The 20100-nt window shown below is 38.0% G+C and overlaps 1 protein-coding gene across 4 annotated transcripts; it reads right to left on the reverse strand.

Moving 5' to 3' along the window:
- Positions 1 to 3742: 3742 nt before the first annotated feature.
- LOC129717703 (uncharacterized) lies at positions 3743 to 19742 on the reverse strand. 4 transcript variants are annotated; one of them, XM_055667803.1, is made up of 6 exons: positions 19615 to 19742; positions 17145 to 19554; positions 15347 to 17088; positions 4170 to 5017; positions 3982 to 4056; positions 3743 to 3917 (listed from the first exon to the last, which is right to left on the reverse strand). In XM_055667803.1, exons 2-4 carry the CDS (start codon positions 19540 to 19542, stop codon positions 5012 to 5014), a joined length of 4146 nt encoding a protein of 1381 aa, XP_055523778.1. In that variant the 5' UTR covers positions 19543 to 19554; positions 19615 to 19742; the 3' UTR covers positions 3743 to 3917; positions 3982 to 4056; positions 4170 to 5011. The 4 variants fall into 4 exon arrangements, with proteins under 4 accessions (XP_055523778.1, XP_055523777.1, XP_055523776.1 ...); XM_055667802.1 differs by having other exon boundaries at positions 3982 to 5017; XM_055667801.1 differs by lacking the exons at positions 3743 to 3917; positions 3982 to 4056; positions 4170 to 5017 and adding an exon at positions 14643 to 15128.
- Between the last annotated feature and the right edge of the window lie 358 nt (positions 19743 to 20100).

Below are 20100 nucleotides of genomic sequence, written 5' to 3' on the forward strand. Positions count from 1 at the left end.
GTGATGGATTTTGATGGTTTTATAAACTAAATGATCTTGAAGGCCCAAAGTGACCCATAATTGTGTCTTTTGCTATGCAAGTACTATTTTTCTTCTTAATCGATTTACACACATCAGCTGCAGTGCAACTAATTGTCGATCGAAAGTATACATCAGAACACAGAAATAGATAGTAAAACATTCGTAGTTGATAACTTTTCCGATTTTATATTAATTTGTTAACATTTAGGCAACACGTTGACTGACCCATAATTGTAGAGGGACTGTATATCAATCTGTTCTTTATCGTTTTATCTGTCAGAACTTGTCTTCAGATTGAAAAACTAAGTTAGCAAACTTTAACAATAATCAATTAAAGTTATCAATCGAGGGACACTATTCCAATCACCCCGAACCTATTTTAAGCAGTTTCCATCTGTTATGCAAGCGTTTTTTAGCAGCACCCGAAGTGGCTCCTGAATGGCTGCAATAAAGGTCGATTTGTTTCAAATGATGTTTGTTCACAGATTTTTTTGTGATTAACGGGTTTTCTCATATTCGTAAGACAGCTAGACAATCAAAATTTTCGTTTCCATCATTGAAATTGTCGATATTGATCAAAATGCAGGAGTTTGAGGCCTGTTTTCTGCGACTAATTCAAATAGGCGCTATTGCTTAAGCCGTTCCTTACCCTGTCTCGATTATTTATTTTTCTCAATATTTTTAAATGGAAATTCAGACAACTTTCTCAAAGTCGTTCCTTGACGCCTTTTTTCTTTTGTCATTATTCAGATATATCGATTTACAAACTTCAGTCCTCTTTGAATGTAAGTCCAGATAATTTTAAAAAAAATAGTATATGCAAAGTTGCTCAGTCTAGTAAAGTCTACATTCTAAGATGCCAAACAAAATATACATACAAATACAAAATATACAAAATTTTCACCTGCCCGAAAAAACACCTGAAAAATCAAAAAAAGCGATTGAAGTTTGGCCTTTAAAAATCCAATAATTCACCCAAGAGGGGTTGGCTGCATGAAATTTCGGTTTTCGAACAAAATTTTGGTGTCAGAAAGCTTAAAAATGCATGAAACATCGAGAACTGGTATCAGCTGAAAATAATCATGATTTTTATGATTTTTCGGATTTCTCAAGGTCTAACATCGTTTTGCGCCACCCCATTTTGAATCCAACTGACCTGAAATTTTGCACAGGGTGTTTTTCAGGCAGGTAAACATTTTGTTTAGGTTTTTTTCAAAATTTTTTGATTACTTTTTTCTCATACAAGTGATTGGCACCCTACTACACCCCCCCCCCCCATGTTTCATTGAACTCTGAAAGAGTGCTGCCAGACCTTCAGTCGATATCCTGATTTTTACGTAATTGAAAGCAAGGTTGCAAGGCTTTCCGCAAAATCCGCGCCATGGAGTAGTAAAAACGCGCCAAATCCGCAAAAAACGCAAAATCCGCAAAAAACGCGAAAACCGCGCCGACTGTAACAACCCTATAATAATGATAAATTTAAAAAAATAAGCAAAAAAAGACATTTATTTGCAAAGCATTTGCTCCATTTACGGTGGAAACAGCAGCACTGTCTGTCCACTCGGACCTGCACACAAGCTTTCATGCATGCCTTAATGTGTTAAGCAAGCGACGCTCGTTCCAATTGTCACTTTCTATGCATGAACAATTTCGAAATTAACAAAAATATCACTTTTAAACTACCTCCCGCATGTTCACTATACTTATCTTTAGCCGCATCGTTTTAATGTTCACTTCCTCTATCACACGGGATTCGGTTGTCCCAATTGCACCCCAAAAATTATTTTTTTATGAGCCGATTCACTCTACACCTTCTCAATGCAGTGTTCATCAATTCTTTCATTCGTAATACCCTTTGAACACACTGGACTCTGAATGAAGGCTTCTCAACTATGACTACAACACGAATTACACCCTCCACGTGTTATAAATCACGACAAAACGCAACAACTTTGGATGCAATAAACGAAGACAAAACCCGCTGCAAACGACCGTGGCGCCAATCCCATATGCTAATTAAGCTATTTCATCGAATAATCTTCACGGCACTACGATACACATCAAGTAAAATTTTCGCAGCACACACAACATAACAAAAATTCCTGAAAAAACTCACTTGGCGATATTAAACAAATTTTCTTCCGAAAAATCGCACGAGCGAAAATTTTGACGTCCGAATCCGGCCATGGCCTGCTTCTCCCACCAGAAAATTCCAAAATAGAAAATGATCTCAAATTGAGCTCAGAACCGCCAAAAAACCTTTCTGAAGGTCAGAAAAGGCCAAAATATAAAATAATCCCAAATTTAGCTCAGAATGGCCGAAAAACCCTTCTATAGGCCAGAAAGGACCAAAATAGAAAATGATCTAAAATTAGCTAATAATGGCTGAAAACCTTTCCTAAAGGCCACAATAGGCCAAAATAGAAAAGGATTCCAAATTGAGCTTGGAATCGCCGAAAAACCCTTCTAAAGGCCAGAACAGGCCAAAATAGAAAATGATCCCAAATTGAGCTCAGAATGACTGACGGAGTTACAGGTGTTTGAAGTTAGGCTAAAAATTGTTATTTAAACATGAAAGTCATCGAAATTGCCTGATATTGCATTGAAATATTCAAAGTGCGATTAATATCGATATTTCAACCGATTGTCATAAAACTTTGGGAAAAGGTCATTTGCCGATTGAGAATCTTCGGAGAGATGCAAAACATTAAAAATGTTGAAATGAAAATTGCAGTTCAGTAGCCGGTTTGCTAGCTGGGCACTTGGAGCCTCCCGTGACGTGCTTAGCGTCACGCTTACCGGTGCATACCAAGCATCTGGGAGACGCCCCGCAGTCCCGCGCCTTATGGCCTGCGCGAAATACAGCCACGTGGGAACAACTATTTGGTACAAATATTGTCTTTGTTATTTCACTTATACACGTTTGTTTGAAAAAGAATTACGTTGAGATGGGTACTCAGCAAATACTTTTTGCGTGAATTTAAAGAAACGATTTTTTTTTGTGTAGGCAGTCTTGTCCACTTACTCATCTTTACGCATTTATCAACACATAAATTGCATCACATCAGTTTTTTAGTACGCATTGTGATGAGCAAGAAAAAAAGCACAACCTTATTGAGCGATGCCTTTGCGCGTAGGGAGTGTGGAATATAACTACACACATGAGTAGGCGAGCCAAAGCTGCGTGCTGTTGAGTAAATTTACTGTGTCTGGGCTAAATTTATCATAGACCTGCACCGTGATAGTAAAAAAACTCAGTGAGCATAACACAGTGAGTATAGCGCAGAGCCCTACGTAAACGCTACAGAACAGGTTATTAAGGAAACAGTCACCAAAATTTCCCCAGCTAGAATTTTCATCATAGTGCCCTTCTCAATGAGTAATATATGTGCGCTATCTACATTTTATCAGTTGCAATCGAGAAAGTCTCTCTGCGGGAGCTTTATGCGCTTACTCTTTACAATACAGGCTTTCTGATGTTGCGTATTTTGCTTTCTTCACACAGTGTGCATTTGCTTTTAGCGCGCGAGAAAAATAATCAACTCATCCGTTTTTTTTTTCAACATGCTTCAGTGTTCTGTGCAAATCATATGAGCCTCTTTGTAACACACGATGAGTATGCCAAGACTGGGTGTAGGACGCTATAGATGCGAATGAAACAGACCCCCTCCCCGCAGAAAGGAGAGGATCATGTGAAGACAAATTGTTATTGTATCTTTGAGTATCACTTACACTCTTGATATTGCATTAAACAAATTTCAAATAAGTTAATTTACCGTCGAGATAAACCTATTTTAGTTTTGTCACTAGTTGTTCCTCTGGAAACTGCTTGGTGTTGGGTCCCAAAACCTGCTTTCTTTACTCCCCATCGCTTAAGTCAGTCCTCAGGGTAAGATCTACAATAAAGTTGGTGATTAATAAAGTAAGATCGCTCTTTATTTTTAATGAACAACCACGCACTCTGTTAATACCTTGACAGCAATACAACGTTTATTTTGATCAAGGTACTCTTGGTCAACACTTTCGAGACGTACTCTATAGATGTCGCCACGTTTGGCATTTATCAAAGGTATGATAAATTCATCCGAAAACAATTCAAAGGATTCAAAATTAGGTTGTTCCTTGAGATACCGAAAGGAGTTCCTTACGTCATCAAGAAGTATTGTAGTGGAACGAATTTTATCCGTTGGGGACAGTCGAGTACCTGATTTCCACTGGAATTGCGATAACTGGCTTTTAATATATGACAACATGGTTAGTAAAATTTCGATAACGTAATGTTTTGTACGTCCTGATGCTGTTCTGGCAAACTCTTCCACCGCAACGACCCGATAAGTTTTATGCTCTGTTTCGGCCAATTCGTTATCGATTAGTTCAATCACTTGTGAATCTTCTAGCTTAGTCATATTGACGCCGGGAACAGCTTTGACAAACCAATCGAATTGGACTTCAGATAATCCTTTCAACATCTCACAATATGAGTTTAAAAAGGTTGCCAATAATTTTGCGGGGACTGTTTTAAACAATGCAATCGAAATAATTTCCAGCAAAACCTTTTTCAGTGATTCCATCTCCGGAAGACATATTCTGGCAGGAAGTGCAAATATAGTATCTACCCTATGTTTCCAATATATGCTGAACGTGTTTACTGTATTTAGAAATCTGCTTGGATTGATTGAGCAACCGTAGCAATCATAAATAATTATGGCAATCTGTCTTTCTAAAATATGTTTGTCAATCTTGAGACAATCTCCTTTTGCCAGAAAACTCGTAATTTGTGTCTTCAAACGGTCATGAAAAACATGAAGCATTTCTATCATATCCGGATCATGCTGAATACTGAGTTCCATGTGGAAGAAGATATCCCCCATGTACTTTAAATGAAGGCTTAGTGGTGGAACAGGAAAATGAACGTAATCCAGTAGACAATACCGAAGCCGCTTGTTGTCATCCAACGAACTTCTGTCCATACCACCTAAAACTGATTTTATTAACCCTGAAAAGATAATTATATTTTAATATGCGTATTATACGGTGTTAACACATCAATAAATAACAAGAGCTAGAATTTGACTGAGGCACTGCTAGACTAAAAGAGCGCAACATTGCTGCAAGCGAGGAATCAAAAGGAGACGCAGATTATCTTTCCAGGGTTAACCTCGAGAGTTACCACAAAGCTTACCCCCTCAACGGAAAAGAATATGTAACCTTCTTTTTTTTTTTCAAGTCGAAGACACTTTCCACTAGGAAACTAAAGCTTAAGAATAATAAATTTTACCACAAACAAAGATATTGCCGTGCGAATTTACAACTATAGAATGAATTTTTATTTCCAGACAAGCTCCTATCAAGAGTTTTTCCTATCTTATCGCAACACCTATCTTATTGCATTTCGGTTTCGACCCCACCAGTAGCGTAGCGTGTAACTCTACTGCTGTGTTTAGTTCCCAAAAAGTAGACTACCGTGTAGTCTACTTAGGGTGGGATCTCAGGGACGTTTTCTTCTACTCTGAACTAGCAATACTCAGAGAAGGAAATGTACGAAGAAAATGTTGTGAGCCAAACGAACAAGAAAGGTAACCCTTCGAAAGGTGTTGCAATCAGGTGCAATAAAGGATATATTTATTTCTACACGTTTTTCATGTTCTATTGCTAAACAATTAATTGTGAATGCTCCAAAATTGCTTATCACAGAGATATTTAACTGGTGGCTCACAAACCTTGTGTATGGTCAACAAAGTAATGATCAGTTATGGTGAAAGTATATAAAACTAAACAAACACTAAGGTTTTTGTGATGCGTTTTATTGTTCCTCAGGAATTCCAGCGTCACCAAGTTATGCGAGTCGAATGAATAGCAGGAGGGTGGTATTTAAGACACGACCGCATGACGTTGACTACCGTATTCTTATATTCCATTAAACAAATAGTAGAGGGAATTGCAACGCTTCTATTACAAACCTTCGAGGCACCAAAAGGTACCAGTTGCCGATTATTCTTGTTTACTGGTTAGTCCGTCCAGAATTCCAGACATTTCAGCATTTTGCAGTAGCCATGCACACTTAGTTTCTTTTACCGAACTCAGCAAACTTTTTACTGAGTTTTCAACAGCTGAGCCATCAGTAATCTGTCCGGTAATTCATTTGCTTGACGAGCGTTCGGTATTTTTTCATTGTGGCTGAAACGTCAAATTAAGAAAATAGCTCAGCAAAAATTTACAAAGCGTCCATCAAAAGTTGCTGCATGAGTCGGCATTTACAAAGCTGATGGTTCGTCACAAATTTACAAGTGTTCCGCAAAATGCAACGTAAGCTTTTTCCCGGTTGTAATAATATAGATAAATATGAATGTAACTATTCCTATCGCTGCTATTGCAACCGATGACTAATTTTATACTGGTATTTCGGATTGTTCAGACCATTATACTGATGTTTTATGCAAATTCTACTAAAACTAGATACGTTTTATATCATAGCAAATATAAACTTTTTATTGTAGACTTCATGTAAATTAATCTACTGTGGTGGTAAATTTGAAAGCACGATACCGCTTTTGGAGTTTTTTGTCCAAATGGCTCGTAGAACACTTTAAATAACACAGCCACGAAACTTTTCTGTAAATCTCAAATTGGCAGACTTCTGATGTGCGATTCAGTTATGACAGATGCAGAAAAATTACCAAACAGTATAGTAAAATAAACAAAAGTTCAGTAAAACAATCAGTGTTTACTCAGCAACATCTGGATAAGTGCTGATAGATAGTTAAATATTTACTAAACTATAAAAAAGTGCAAAAAATATTCTAGTTTACTGAAGAGGTCAGCAATGTTTTTTGCTGAACTCGTCAAGTGAGTTTTATTGAACAGTATTTCGGCAAAAAAGTTAACCGACATCAGTAATTTTTCAGGAAATTACAGAATGACCAGTAAAATTTCAAGTTTACTGAACGCGACCGTAATAAAAATTACCGAACAATCAAGGCGGAAATAAGTGTGTGTACTACTAACAGCCACCAGCATTACGGGTGAAACCAGCACGAGATGACCGGTACTATTTTGTCTTTCCTCCTTTCAGCTGCTAACACCTAGCGTCCGTATGTAACCGGTACGGTTCAGTAATGAAACTGATGGGGTGAAATGTTCGAACGGTTTCTTTTTATACCAAGTCTTCGTCAGTTAGTTAGAAAGAATGAGGGGCTACGTAGAGAATGGATTGACAAGGAACGCAAATAAACATCGGAAACAGAAAGTGACAACAACAATAACAACAAAGTCAGAAAGGAAGAGAGGTAGTGATTGGCTGCGCGGTATGATTTAGACAATCGATATTAATTACCAATTTTTCAATAGTGTATCTCAATCAATATTTTGTTTTTGTTACATAAATTTAACCGTAAAAGAATTTCTGATCGATTGATGCCAAAACCTCGAAAACCTGATTATAGATGACTGCAAAATAAGCGCTCAAAACCTGACCACTTTTCCCTGGTTTTCCCTGGTTGAATTACTAGATTTTTAAATTCAGGTGCCTAGCTTCGATATAGACGTTAGTCAACGTCAAAAAGTTACTCAACATTGCGCATGTGAAACCTCATCGCTTATCTCTCCCTCTGAGTGTGTCTACTCTGAACCATCCCGATAAAAAGTATCGAAGCAAGCTATGACCGAAACCGGACTACAAATTTTCACTCGTTGGTATATCCGAAGAAAAATGGTTTGATTCATGCCGTTTTCGTTTTTGCGGTGTAGCTTCCCCGCGGACAACACTTTGTCCTATTGCTGTTTTTTTCATTTTCTGGACTATCCCGGACTACCCTTTTTCTGTCTCGGACAGTCCGCGAAAGAAATAGAGTGCATTTTTGAAGACACCAACACATTCACCCAAATGTGTCAAATAAAAAAAAATGTGTCAAAATCGGTTTGCTTTGATAATCGTTCTTCGCGTGTCAAAAATCAGGTTGGATTTCATTTATTTTATTTTGTTATTTTGTCATTTTCAGTAAATTGGCAAACTTTTGACGTAGAATAACATCTTACGGCAACATATGCAGGGTGTAGTCCGGTGATATCCGGCAGAATAAAAAATTGGCACGTATCAGATGAAGAATCTTTATCTGACCACAAGCAAATCTTATTTGATTATGAAGCAAATCAAGAACGCACTGAGTTCATAAGGGACCCCAGAAAAACAAACTGGGAGCTTTATAATTCAAAGCTAATGGCAGCTTTAAACAGCTTCGGAGGATGTTCCAAATCATACAGAGAGTTGGAAGAAAATTCCAAATATCTCTCAAATTTGATCCAACAGCCTTACCTTGATTGCTGCCCTGCAAAGATACGCTCTACAAATAGAGAAGTACCTTGGTGGAATCAATCTCTACAAAAACTTCGGAAAAAAAAACTCGGAAACTCTTCAACCGGGCTAAACGAACCCAACAGTGGGACGAATACAAGCAATCCCTCACTGCCTATAATAAAGAAATAAGAAGATCTAAAAGGATTCACTGGAGGCATACATGTGAAAACATTGAAAATACTCCAACAGCCGCCAGGCTGCAAAAAATCCTTGCGAAAGATCACTCAAATGAGTTGGGTACTCTAAGAAAAGAAGATGGTTCTTGTACTAGCTCTGCTAGAGAAATATTAGAGTTAATGATGAAAACACACTTTCCTGGGTCGATCATTAACTCAAGTGAAGACCAAAGTACATCTGTATCAAGTACTGGAAATCTTATAACCAGGACAGAAATTCACGAAACAGTGAATACGATGACTGGGCTAGTAAGAACTAGGGATGATGCAATTACTTTGGCCAACCAAATTTTTACCGAAAGTAGAGTTGAATGGGCAATAGACTCCTTTGAGTCCTTCAAGTCACCTGGTAGAGACGGAATCTATCCGGTACTACTACAGAAAGGTAAAACAGTTCTGATGCCCATTCTAACAAAACTCTTTCAATCCAGCTTAATTCTAGGCTATATTCCGGAAGCGTGGCGACAAGTACGGGTTATTTTTATCCCTAAGGCCAACAAAAGGAACAAATCTCTGCCAAAATCCTTTAGGCCAATTAGCTTATCGTCAGTCGTTCTCAAAACAATGGAAAAAATAATCGGTGAGCACATCAAATCATCATATCTTTCTAAAACTCCTCTTAGTAAATATCAATTTGCTTACCAGGAGGGGAAATCGTCGGTAACTGCACTCCATACTATAGTTACAAATCTAGAAAAATCTTTTGCTGCAAAAGAAATTTCCCTTACGGCGTTCCTTGAAGGGGCATTTGATAACTCGTCTCATGACTCAATGGCTGCTGCAATGGAGAAACGTGGTTTTGACAATTGCATTATTCATTGGATAAGCGAGATGTTATCAAAAAGAGAAATAGCAGCAAGCCTTGGTAGCTCTAATATAAGTGTAACAGCTATAAAAGGGTGCCCACAAGGAGGGGTGATATCTCCTCTGCTGTGGTCATTAATAGATGATGATCTTCTAAAAAAATTGATGGAAGAAGGCTTTGAAGTAGTTGGATTTGCTGATGATATTGTCATTATTGTTCGTGGCAAGTATGATGATATCATCACAGACCGAATGCAAACTGCCTTAAACATTATTTCCTCGTGGTGCGATAGGGAAGGCTTAAATGTAAATCCTTCAAAAACCACTATCGTCCCATTTACACGTAGAAAAAAGACTAGGCTTAATGATATTATGCTAAAAGGTGAGCTTCTTAAACTCTCAGATAACGTCAAATACCTTGGAGTAACTCTTGACAAAAAACTTAACTGGAATACACATCTAGAGCAGGCAATAAAAAAAGCTACAAATACTCTATGGATATGTAATAAAACTTTTGGTAAACAATGGGGACTCAAACCGAAAATGATCCATTGGATATATTCGGCTATAGTGAGACCCAGAATTACCTATGCTTCACTAGTCTGGTGGACAAAAACAAGGGAGAAAGGTGCTCAAGATAAGTTGGAAAAACTTCAACGGCTAGCCACTCTCTCAATAACGGGTGCAATGAGAAGCACACCCACCAAGGCATTGGAAGCTCTACTGTTTATGCTTCCACTGCATCAATTCATACAATTAGAAGCCGAAAAGAGTGCCTTACGGATCAAAAGATCATTAAGGCTCTTTGAGGGTGATTTAACGGGTAATCTAGGTATTCTAAAAACTATTCGTATCAATCCCCTAGTGATAAAAAATGAAGACCGGATGGAGAAAAGATACAATTTTGAAAGACGATTTCGAATGTTTGAACCTGAGCGTGATGTTTGGGAACGCGGTGGTCCTGATCTCCGCCCAGGATCAATCATTTTCTACACAGATGGTTCAAAAATGAACAATCGAGTGGGAGCAGGAGTAACTGGCCCAGGAATAGACCTGTCAGTTCCAATGGGCCAATGGCCAACTGTCTTCCAAGCTGAAGTCCAAGCAATACTAGAATGTTCTGAAATATGCCTACGCAGGAAATACAGACACTCAAACATTTGCATGATGTCCGACAGCCAAGCAGCGTTGAAGGCTTTGAAGTCTGCGACATGCACATCAAAACTAGTTTGGGAGTGTGTTCAATCACTCCAAACACTGGGTTGTAATAATCAAGTAGACTTATACTGGGTTCCTGGTCACTGTGGAATAGATGGGAACGAAAGAGCCGATGAATTGGCAAGACTTGGATCGTCTCATCAGTTCATAGGACCAGAACCCTTCTGTGGTCTATCCGCTTGTTCCCTTAGAATGGAACTTAAAGCATGGGAAACTCTGAAAGTGGAATCCAACTGGACAAACACCTTCATCGGTAGGCAGTCGGTTCATCACTCCGAACGTTTCTATGACTCGTAAAATACTGGATATTTCAAAAAAAGATCTAAGCACGTATACTGGTTTAATAACAGGGCATTGTCCGAGCCGTTATCATTTGAAGGTTATGAAAAAACTTCAAAATGATACATGTCGAGTATGTGGCATGGAAAAAGAAGACTCGGAACATCTGTTATGCCGATGTCCGGCAATTTTTATCAAAAGATATAAGTTCTTCGAGAGAGGTCTTCTGGAACCCTCTGAAATCTGGAGAACAAATCTCAGTACGGTTGTGCGCTTCATACGAAGTATAATACCGGACTGGACTAATGCTATTGGCCAGACTATAACGACCACTTCCAATAGTGATACGTTATCCTGACTAAGCAAAATTAAAAAGGGGGAATATGTCACAAAATATCAAAAAATTGGTCGCAGTGACGAAAATACCCAACACGAAAAAAAAAAACATATGCAGGGGACCAATTTCATTACAGGGATCCAATTTCAAAAACCAAAAACATCGAGAGCGTCGCAAAAATTGTCCAATTTCAACCGTTTTTAGCTCAGTCAGTTTCCAACCGATTTTCGTCATTTTTGCAGTAATCGATTGGAAAATCAACCAAGCACCCGTCCAAATGCAGAAAGTTGTAATCTGATTGTTCGAACGATTGAACTATTGAAAATTGTCAAGCCTTGTCGAAACGCAAATGTCGACCTCTGATTGGTCGCACTTTGCTTCTTTCCCTAACAAGGTCGACAGAATATACCTAGTTGACTAAAAATACGCGCTTTGTGTTTTATGTATAATTCATTCCATCATTGTGCCGATACCACATGGACGTTGGCTGCTGGTCGTGAAGAAGAAAGAAAAGCCGGGTTTCAATTTCTGGCTGATCGCGCTGGGCGCGTTGATACTTAAGCACCTGACTGTCTGGCGGCTGTTATGGAGTTTTCGGTAGCTGAAGAATTATTGGAATTAAAGAAAACGGGAGAACTAGAATCATCGGCGAATGGTTATCCGAAATGATGATAATTGAACAAACTTGCCAGTTTGTTACTGTTGTCAAATATAATAGCACCTGTTGGTGCTCCACAATTATGTGATTGAAGTAGTTAAGATTTTTCATCATGTGTAACATACGGAAAACCGCAAATTTCAGCATTCGCAAGACAAGAAAAATTCAACATTACCTCAAGAATGTGTTGGTGGCCGGTTGTAATATATGCTTGTTCTAGTGCTGGATGGCTGCAGATAACAGAAATGCAGCACTTACGCTATTGCGTCTTGAAACAAAACGGTTATAGTTTGACATCACAGCAGAATTTCCACCCTCATACTCATGTCTACCATCGGCAATATCAAACACGCAACAATCTGCTTCCATGCGACACGGGGACGGGAACATTTTCTTCTTGCAAACCACGCAACACGACACAATAAATGTTATTTCGTTCCCTTTATGAGAGCTCTATCGGTCCGGCTCGACAGAATATCCACAAGAAATCATTTTTGTACATCCGTGTTACAAAACTAAGAAAATCTGTAGAAGCTGAAAATAAAGGCGGGGCTTATCAAAAGTTCGCTCTGAGCCAAAATGAATTAGATGTATTTTTCGTACATTAGTATTACGACATACGGAATAAAATTTTTCGAAGGTTGTAGAATGGTATAACTGGAAATAATTAGGTCACACCTCTTTTTCCAGTTATACCATTCCACAACGTTCGAAAAATTTCAGAGCGGATATCGCACGCTATCTGACCATGAAGCATTTATGCGATAATTGAATGAAAATTTGCAACTGCAGCAATCGGCCTTTTTCATGGCTACTAAATGTATTTGGAAAAGCTTAATGAATGGTTATTAATAAACTGCAACTGTGGTTTGATGATGCTGCAAATGCACAGTAGTGTTATGTTTATTACGATTTGTTGATACTGTGCATAGCAAGCAGTTTATACGAAACAATCCCGATTTCAAACAGAAAAGTTCGGCACGTTCTGCTTACGACGCTGAGTCTGTTTTAGAAAATTCACAACACTTCATTAACAAGGATCTTGAAGAAGACGGTTATAGTTTGACATCACAGCAGAATTTCGACCTTCGAACTCATGTAATAATATACGAAAAGTATACAGAAAAATATACCGCTTCACGCCATTAAATAAATTAATTCTAATCGAGTGTATTTCCAAAGCTATTGCAAAAAAAATTATTGACATAAGACAGGCTGTCGTAATTCTACGTTAACCTTGCAGTCGTATCTTATAAACAACTTCTTCAACTTTTTCTGGTACACGTTGCTCGATAAATAATGAACAAAATGAATTTTCTTTTTCTCGGCTTTATAGAGTTATTCACAAAATCACTGCAGCAGTTTTCAAGTAGGAACGAGATAAATGCAGGGCTGCAAAGGTACACTGCCATCAAAACAACTCAAACAGTGATTTTATTCAGACAGTGGTACCATTCGAGTAGTTAATTTTGTACCAACTTTTTTGGAAGATTTCTTCCTAAGTGTTACTTATGTCTTATGTCTGTGGCAATACCCTAGGACCGGATGTGACAAGTGGCTTCTAATTATTCTAGCCCTCATAAAACATTTTAATTTTTCGGCACGACGCTTGCCAGTGTCGCCAAAAATATTTAATAAAGGAAATTTCAATACCTAGGATATTTCATGTTCTGGGTTACAATTATAATTAGTTACATGATAATGGTTACTCAATGAATCTTGAATTGATTTGAAGATATTTTTAGATTTATTTGAACTAGTCATAATTTCAACTTATTCCTCTTGCTTTCCTTGAATAAAATCTGTAATCGTTCATCATAAGTAGTTTAAAAAACATGATGAATATTTCGAATGTTAATTTTCACAGAACTGGTGTATGAAAATGTTTCGAAAAGTTGTTGAACGAAAAACACGTTCATCCACTTGTTATGCAGAAACAGTGTAAACCAAAAATATCGAAAGTTTTTGCAGCACGGCCAACCTTACCGACTAAAAATAAAACTTAACAGTGCGCTAAACAAAATCTACCAATCAGAGAGTGCTTTCACTTTGACAGAACTTTGGGTGATGTTTGGTTTCTCTTGTCACATCCTTTTTTAGGCAATACCGTATAAGGATATTGAAAAATTACAATGATATTGAAAAACATGCTTCACCTTTCAGCACCTTGTCGTCATCACCAAATTAACAGTATACAAATTAGTTCGATTTTCGTTCACGCGCGGCGAAACTCGTGTCCGCTGCATACTGCAAAAGTAAGGCCTCTGTCATGGTGAACGCGAACGCGAGCGATGGGGCGAGAAACTTGCCGTAGGTAAATTTACGGCTGTTCGCGTTCGCGTTCACCATGGCAGAGGCTTAAGGTATTTTGTACTAGTCATCAAACATATTGTTGAAACGCCTTTAAACGACTATAAACTACTAGTCGTACTGTTATCAAAATAATTCATCCATATCATGTCTATCTCATACATAGACAATTTTTGAAGAAAAAAAAATAGACAAATTCACCATTTGCTTGTGAGTCCTGTTGTAATAAATGATTATTATTATATATTTAGCACAGACTAACAGAGGTAACACTGGAACCTAGCTCCATCGCCACAAAAAACGATCATTTCGAATTTCCAAACGAATAACAGTCATCACGCGATAACGCTGTCTGGGGCGTTGTCATGCAGTCTCATACATATTTTGTGATTCCTCATTTGACACATGCAGTAACGCTGGCGCTGATGTCGAAATATATAACGCAACGCGAACACGACAGCAGATAGTGCTGGTGTTACTAACGTAAAGTACTGGAATCATCCAAAGGATGATGTCATTGAAAATGTGTTCGAAGTGTTATGTCTGTTAGTCTGTGTATTTGGTCTGTTAAAAACACCGCACAAATCTGACCAATTCTAAAGAGATAGCAATTACCTTAATATTTTTATGTGTGTGCGCATGAAATGTAGTTCACCCAACCGCCGTCATACTCGGAGGGGCGCCACATTTTTGTTGCCCGTATTGTTGGTTAAGTTGGATATCTTTGTTTCAATAACCTAAGCTTATACCCACCGTAGGATTTTGTCAGATGGTAGATTGACATGCACGCTAGCTTTCTAGAACAGTTTGGTGATAGGTATTTTCCATGTTTCATACATCACCAAGAGCATTTTCGTGTTACTTCTGACAAAATGCACACCTTTTACCTTATAAGTCCCGTCAGACCTTTATACCCATCGTAGGATTTTGTCAGAAGGTGAATTGAATGTTGATTTTATATTTTTTTAAAAGCTGTGGAAGTGGAATTTTAAATAATTATTTGGAAGAAAATACATTAGAAAAAAATAGGTTTCTTAATTTGTTTTCTAATTCTGTTGAATATCAACCTAATCACCTGGTTCACATAGAAGTGTATATAAATACTTCATGGTAGTTTCATGATCTCGCTTATTATCGATTATACGTAAACAATTCTCATCCTCTACTTTAGATGCTAAACTTTGTCTTACCGAATGTAAACTCGCATAAGTCGCATCATCCGGATGTAAATTTTTAGGCAGATAATCCCGGCAAACTATCAACTCAAAGCTGCCCTGGTTAACCATGCGGGCCGTTCTTCCCTTGATCAATATTTCTTCGCAAGGATCAAGCGAGAAAAATGTCTGAGTGACATGCAGGCCTCCGTGCTGTTCGACCGGGTCACTGGACTTGTAGTCGAATTTTCGTGCCATTCCGCCGCTTATTAATGTAATAGTTTTAACTATTCCCGCTTCTTCAATGTATCGTTGTCTAAGTTCCGCTCCAGTTTCATCTGTCAACAAGTTTATATTACTCAATTGACTAGAATATTTGTCGTGAAAACTATTGAGATAACTCTGGTGTTGAAAAAAGACAAGAACGGATCGGTTTTCCGCTATTACGGTTTTGATGCGATCGAAAATTTCCGTCATCCATTGCGAATCGTCCACTAGGACACAAAAATTAAGTGATGGATTGAAACGAAGTTTGGAGACTCCGGAGTGCGCTGGCATAATCGTCGTTTGGTTGGTGTTGAAATGAACTTCAATTAATTTTCTATTGGTTATTAAGTTACTGGAGACACCTAGAATCAACGAATAATTTTTCAACAGCATTGTGTGTGAGAATGGGCCGCAATGTAGCAGAAAATAACCGTAGTTGATTTCGCTTCCCATTTTTGCCTTGTAATCGGTTTTGCACAGCCGGAAGTAGTTGAAAATGTTATCGTAATTCCAGTACACGTTGTTCACGTATTTGTTCACATATCGGCGAAGGATGGTGCCTTTAGGACTGAGTTTGAAATTACCATTCACTGGAGAATTGTGAACTCTAATAGCACATTTAATCATTTCGTTTATATTGTCGTCTAGCAGTTCTTTACTAGATTTGCAAGTGCTTTTATCAAACAACCAAGATAGGATTAGCTCAGTCTGCTTTTCACTAGCAAGGAAGGCCTGAAATTGTTTCTTTCTCATCATTTCCTTTGAACCGATGTAAGCATAGATGGCAGCTCGGATGTCATCGATTTTGCTGTTACCTTTTTGTGAAGATACAAGATTCCAAATCTTCTCCTGTATTAAATCCAACCCCGGCAGCTTAACCATCGTGAGAATTCGAGTAAGATTATAGATTTTACTTTCGTTATTTGCTTCATCTATTAGGATAACTGAATTACGCATATCTTTGAGAAAATTTATTCTCCGTTTCTGCTCTCTTTTGCCCAGAAACTTCTGCATAAGCAAGTTGCCCAGTTCCGTACGATCAATTACATCATCGATACGGATTCGAGTTGCTGCATAAACAATGGAACTTTCGACATTGAGTAGTGTAAAAAACTGCAGAAAGTTGTGTTCATCTCGTGATGCCAGATTTTCATTGCTGCAAACAATTCTAGGCTCATGACCAGTCAACGCCAACAAAGCTGCTGTCAAAGCTAAGACCAACGATTTTCCCTGTCCGCTCTGAACTTCTGCAAGATGGTTTTCAACGCCTTCCGTCACTCGATCAACACTCAGCATACGAAGTATGCAAAGAATTTGACTGCAACGAGGAGTGAGAAATTTTCCGGTGCTTGAAATATCCTTGGATTCGAGAATGGACCAAACAACTGCCAACCCTGCCAGGAGTTTTGGTATTCGTTCTCGTTTGTCATCGATGGTCCAGCTTGCAAATGGCTTTGGGAACTTCATTTCTAACACTTTGCTGGCAACCCGAGATGCTGCCGAAGTGTATTCTGACATTAATAGAAAAAAATCAAATTTAAGATTGATAATATTGGTACATTCTTACCATCGAGTGAATCCTCAAAAAGCTGGTGAAAAGTTTCATTATATTTAAGGTATGCGGAGCTTAACACTTCTATGTCGGATCCGCTGTTCAATTCTTCGAACAACTTTAGAACTTGATCGATATCCATTTGGTTTTGTCTTCGAATAAATCTCAAATATGGATTTTTGATTCCATTAATTTGACTAGTGAAGTCGGCATGAGAGCTACTGTTATCAATGACATTTGTGAAAGGTTCGATTAAATCCTCCGAAAATAGTTCAAATGACTCATAATCCGGTTGTTCTTTAAGATACAGGAAGGATTTTCTCACAGCATCTATAAGTTCTGTACTCGTACAAATTTGTTCCATTTCAGAAAGTTTAATACCTGATTTCCACTGGACTTTTGTTAGCTGGTTTTTAACGCACGACAGCAACGTGAGTAAAACTTCAATAACATAATGCTTCGGGTGTAAAGAACTCTCAAGAAGCGCTGATACTGCTTTGGTAAATTTTTGCACCTCTGTTATCCGATAAGTTTTATGTTTTGTTTCGATCCATTTGTTATTCATTGGTTCAATTATTTTACAATCCTCTAACATAGTCATACTGACTCCGGGGAAAGCTTTCACAAACCAATTGAATGGAACTTTATTTAAATCTATCAACAGCTCACAGTAGGCGCTGAAAAAGGATTGCAAAACTTTCGGGGCGATAGTTTTGTCCAACGCAACCAAAACAATTTCCAGCAAAACCTTCGTCAGTGACTTCACCTCCGGAAGACAGATTTTAGAAGGAATCAAAGCTATAATATCTTCTCTAAGTTTCCAATATAAGTTGAACTCATTCACCAAATCTCGGAAGCTCCTTGGAGAGAGCAACGATTGAACGGATTTAGCATTGATTAAGTCGAGCTGTTTTTGCAAAATCTGGTGGTCAATCGTGGAGTAATTTTCCTTTGCCAAAAATGTCATAGTTTGTACTATAAAACGGGCTGTACTGTGCGTTATAACACGAAGCATTTCCATCTGATCGGGACCAGCTTCAATCATAAATTCCACGTAACCTTCGAAGAAGGTTTCGAAGCAATCAAATTTATATTCCGGTGGTAGAGTATGAAACAGAACGTCACCCAGTAGACAGTACCAAATATACTTTTCGTCAGCTATATTTTTTGAATTGTACTTCGTGAGTTGCCTCCATGTTAAATGTTGTTCTCGTGATAAATTGAACTTTTGTTTCTCAATCAAGTTTGGAGTGTAATTTCCACATTCATTACTCAGATCGAGATGCTTCAAGAGCTGGAACACGAAGAAATATTCCCGCTCCAAACATTTTGTCAACGCATTCTCAAACTTCCAAGTAATTTTTTTAATCGAATGCCATCCTGAAACACTGTTACTAATGAGAAGCTCTTTCCTTTCGTGGTTTGTTTGATCACTAATTTCAACAATCAATTCCTGCAAGCTTCTTGTCAGAAGATAAAAAGTCGTATTCAATAATCCATTAACTGGAAGCGGTTTTGTTACTGTTAACTTTTCCACAGAATTAATCCACCGAACAGCAAGGTGAGTCAGCGGTTTCTGAAATATTTCCTCATCTAGACTTCCCGTCATATCAGAGAATAAAGCGACATCTTTGTTTGGAACGAAAAGAATTCGATCGTGGCTGCAATTGGTGAGAAAGTATCTCAAACAGAACGGCGCAATTTCCAACAGCTGCTCTCTGTAGTCTCTAATGTTTTCATCTACAATTTCGCGTAATCGAGCGATTATTTCTGTGCTTGATGTTATCGCCTGATAATAATTGAACTGAGCTAGAATCTTATCTCTTGCAGTACTATGAGCTTCGAGTTTCAAAAATGTTACTGCTGTAGCACGCAATTCGGTGCTCATTGATTTGTTCGCATTTATCGCTTCACACAGTTGGCTAAAACTAGAATGGGTGTTTATTAAATAACACAATTGAATATTCTCTGAATTGCTTTTGTCCGTCGATATTCGTTGTAGGACTCTTTGAATTGCCTCTTCTACGGAAGTCTGCCCTGTGTTTCGGTCAGTCGCCAAATCATCTTGCAGAACTTTGGAAACCCGCAGTTGTTGGAGCAGATTTCGTTTTGCCTCACTAAAATCGACAGCTTGTGCGATCAGCTGTGGATTATCGATTCGTACCTTGGCCACAAAATTATCATCCGTAGTCATCAGACAGCCTTCGTTGTGCAATTTAATGTCCAAACCTGCATGGTTGAGTCGGGCAGAAAACCCCAACTGATCGATTCTCTTTTTCGTCCGAAACTTCTTCTTGATGTACTCTCCACTATCGTAATCGCAAAAGGTTCTCCCTAAAGAAGGTTCAGCAATTCTGGAAGACACCGATTCTTCTAAAACTCCAGCAAAACGTCCATAATTAAACTGCGTCATCTTACGAACGGTCTGGAATGGTAATATTATGCTTGATTTACTTCTTGAAAACAAATGAATAAATTTATTTACCTAAATGACTAGAAGGTAAAAATATTTCTTTTTTTTTGTAAAATTTGTTTTGTAAAAAAAACTAAAAATAAGACATTGCAGTGTAACTTTTCGATGTAGACTGAATTTCGTTCCTAAACTAGCACTTGTTATACGTCTTATCTTATCATATTCGCTCTGACGGAGTTACGCTGCTGCCACCTTCAATTTGTTTACTCTGTGAGTGCAGAAGATAGGAATTTCTTCAAGAGTGAATGAGATAGCAAACATTTTAATATTTTTCCCCAAAATTCGCATACGGGCAGTTCAATGTGTGTGAAGAAGATGATTTAATTCCGTCAGGGCGAATTGCTGGTTCATTCACATCTATAGCGTCCTACACCTAAAAAAATTATTACTTCAAATCCACACAACAAGTTATTTAATGATTACTTATCATACTATTATACTCGAAGCATACGTGAAATAAAAAAAAAATATTTGCGGTGACAGACCAATTATCGATAT

This window comes from Wyeomyia smithii, chromosome 1, assembly GCF_029784165.1.
Source record: "Wyeomyia smithii strain HCP4-BCI-WySm-NY-G18 chromosome 1, ASM2978416v1, whole genome shotgun sequence".
Classification (NCBI taxonomy): domain Eukaryota; kingdom Metazoa; phylum Arthropoda; class Insecta; order Diptera; family Culicidae; genus Wyeomyia; species Wyeomyia smithii.

Bases quoted from the DNA above. Each gene is read 5' to 3' on its own strand.
- LOC129717703 (XM_055667800.1), bottom strand. From the start codon at position 19,542: ATGACGCAGTTTAATTATGGACGTTTTGCTGGAGTTTTAGAAGAATCG. The intron at 17,089-17,144 runs GTAAGAATGTAC...TATTAATGTCAG, and splicing joins TTTTGAGGATTCACTCGATG to AATACACTTCGGCAGCATCT.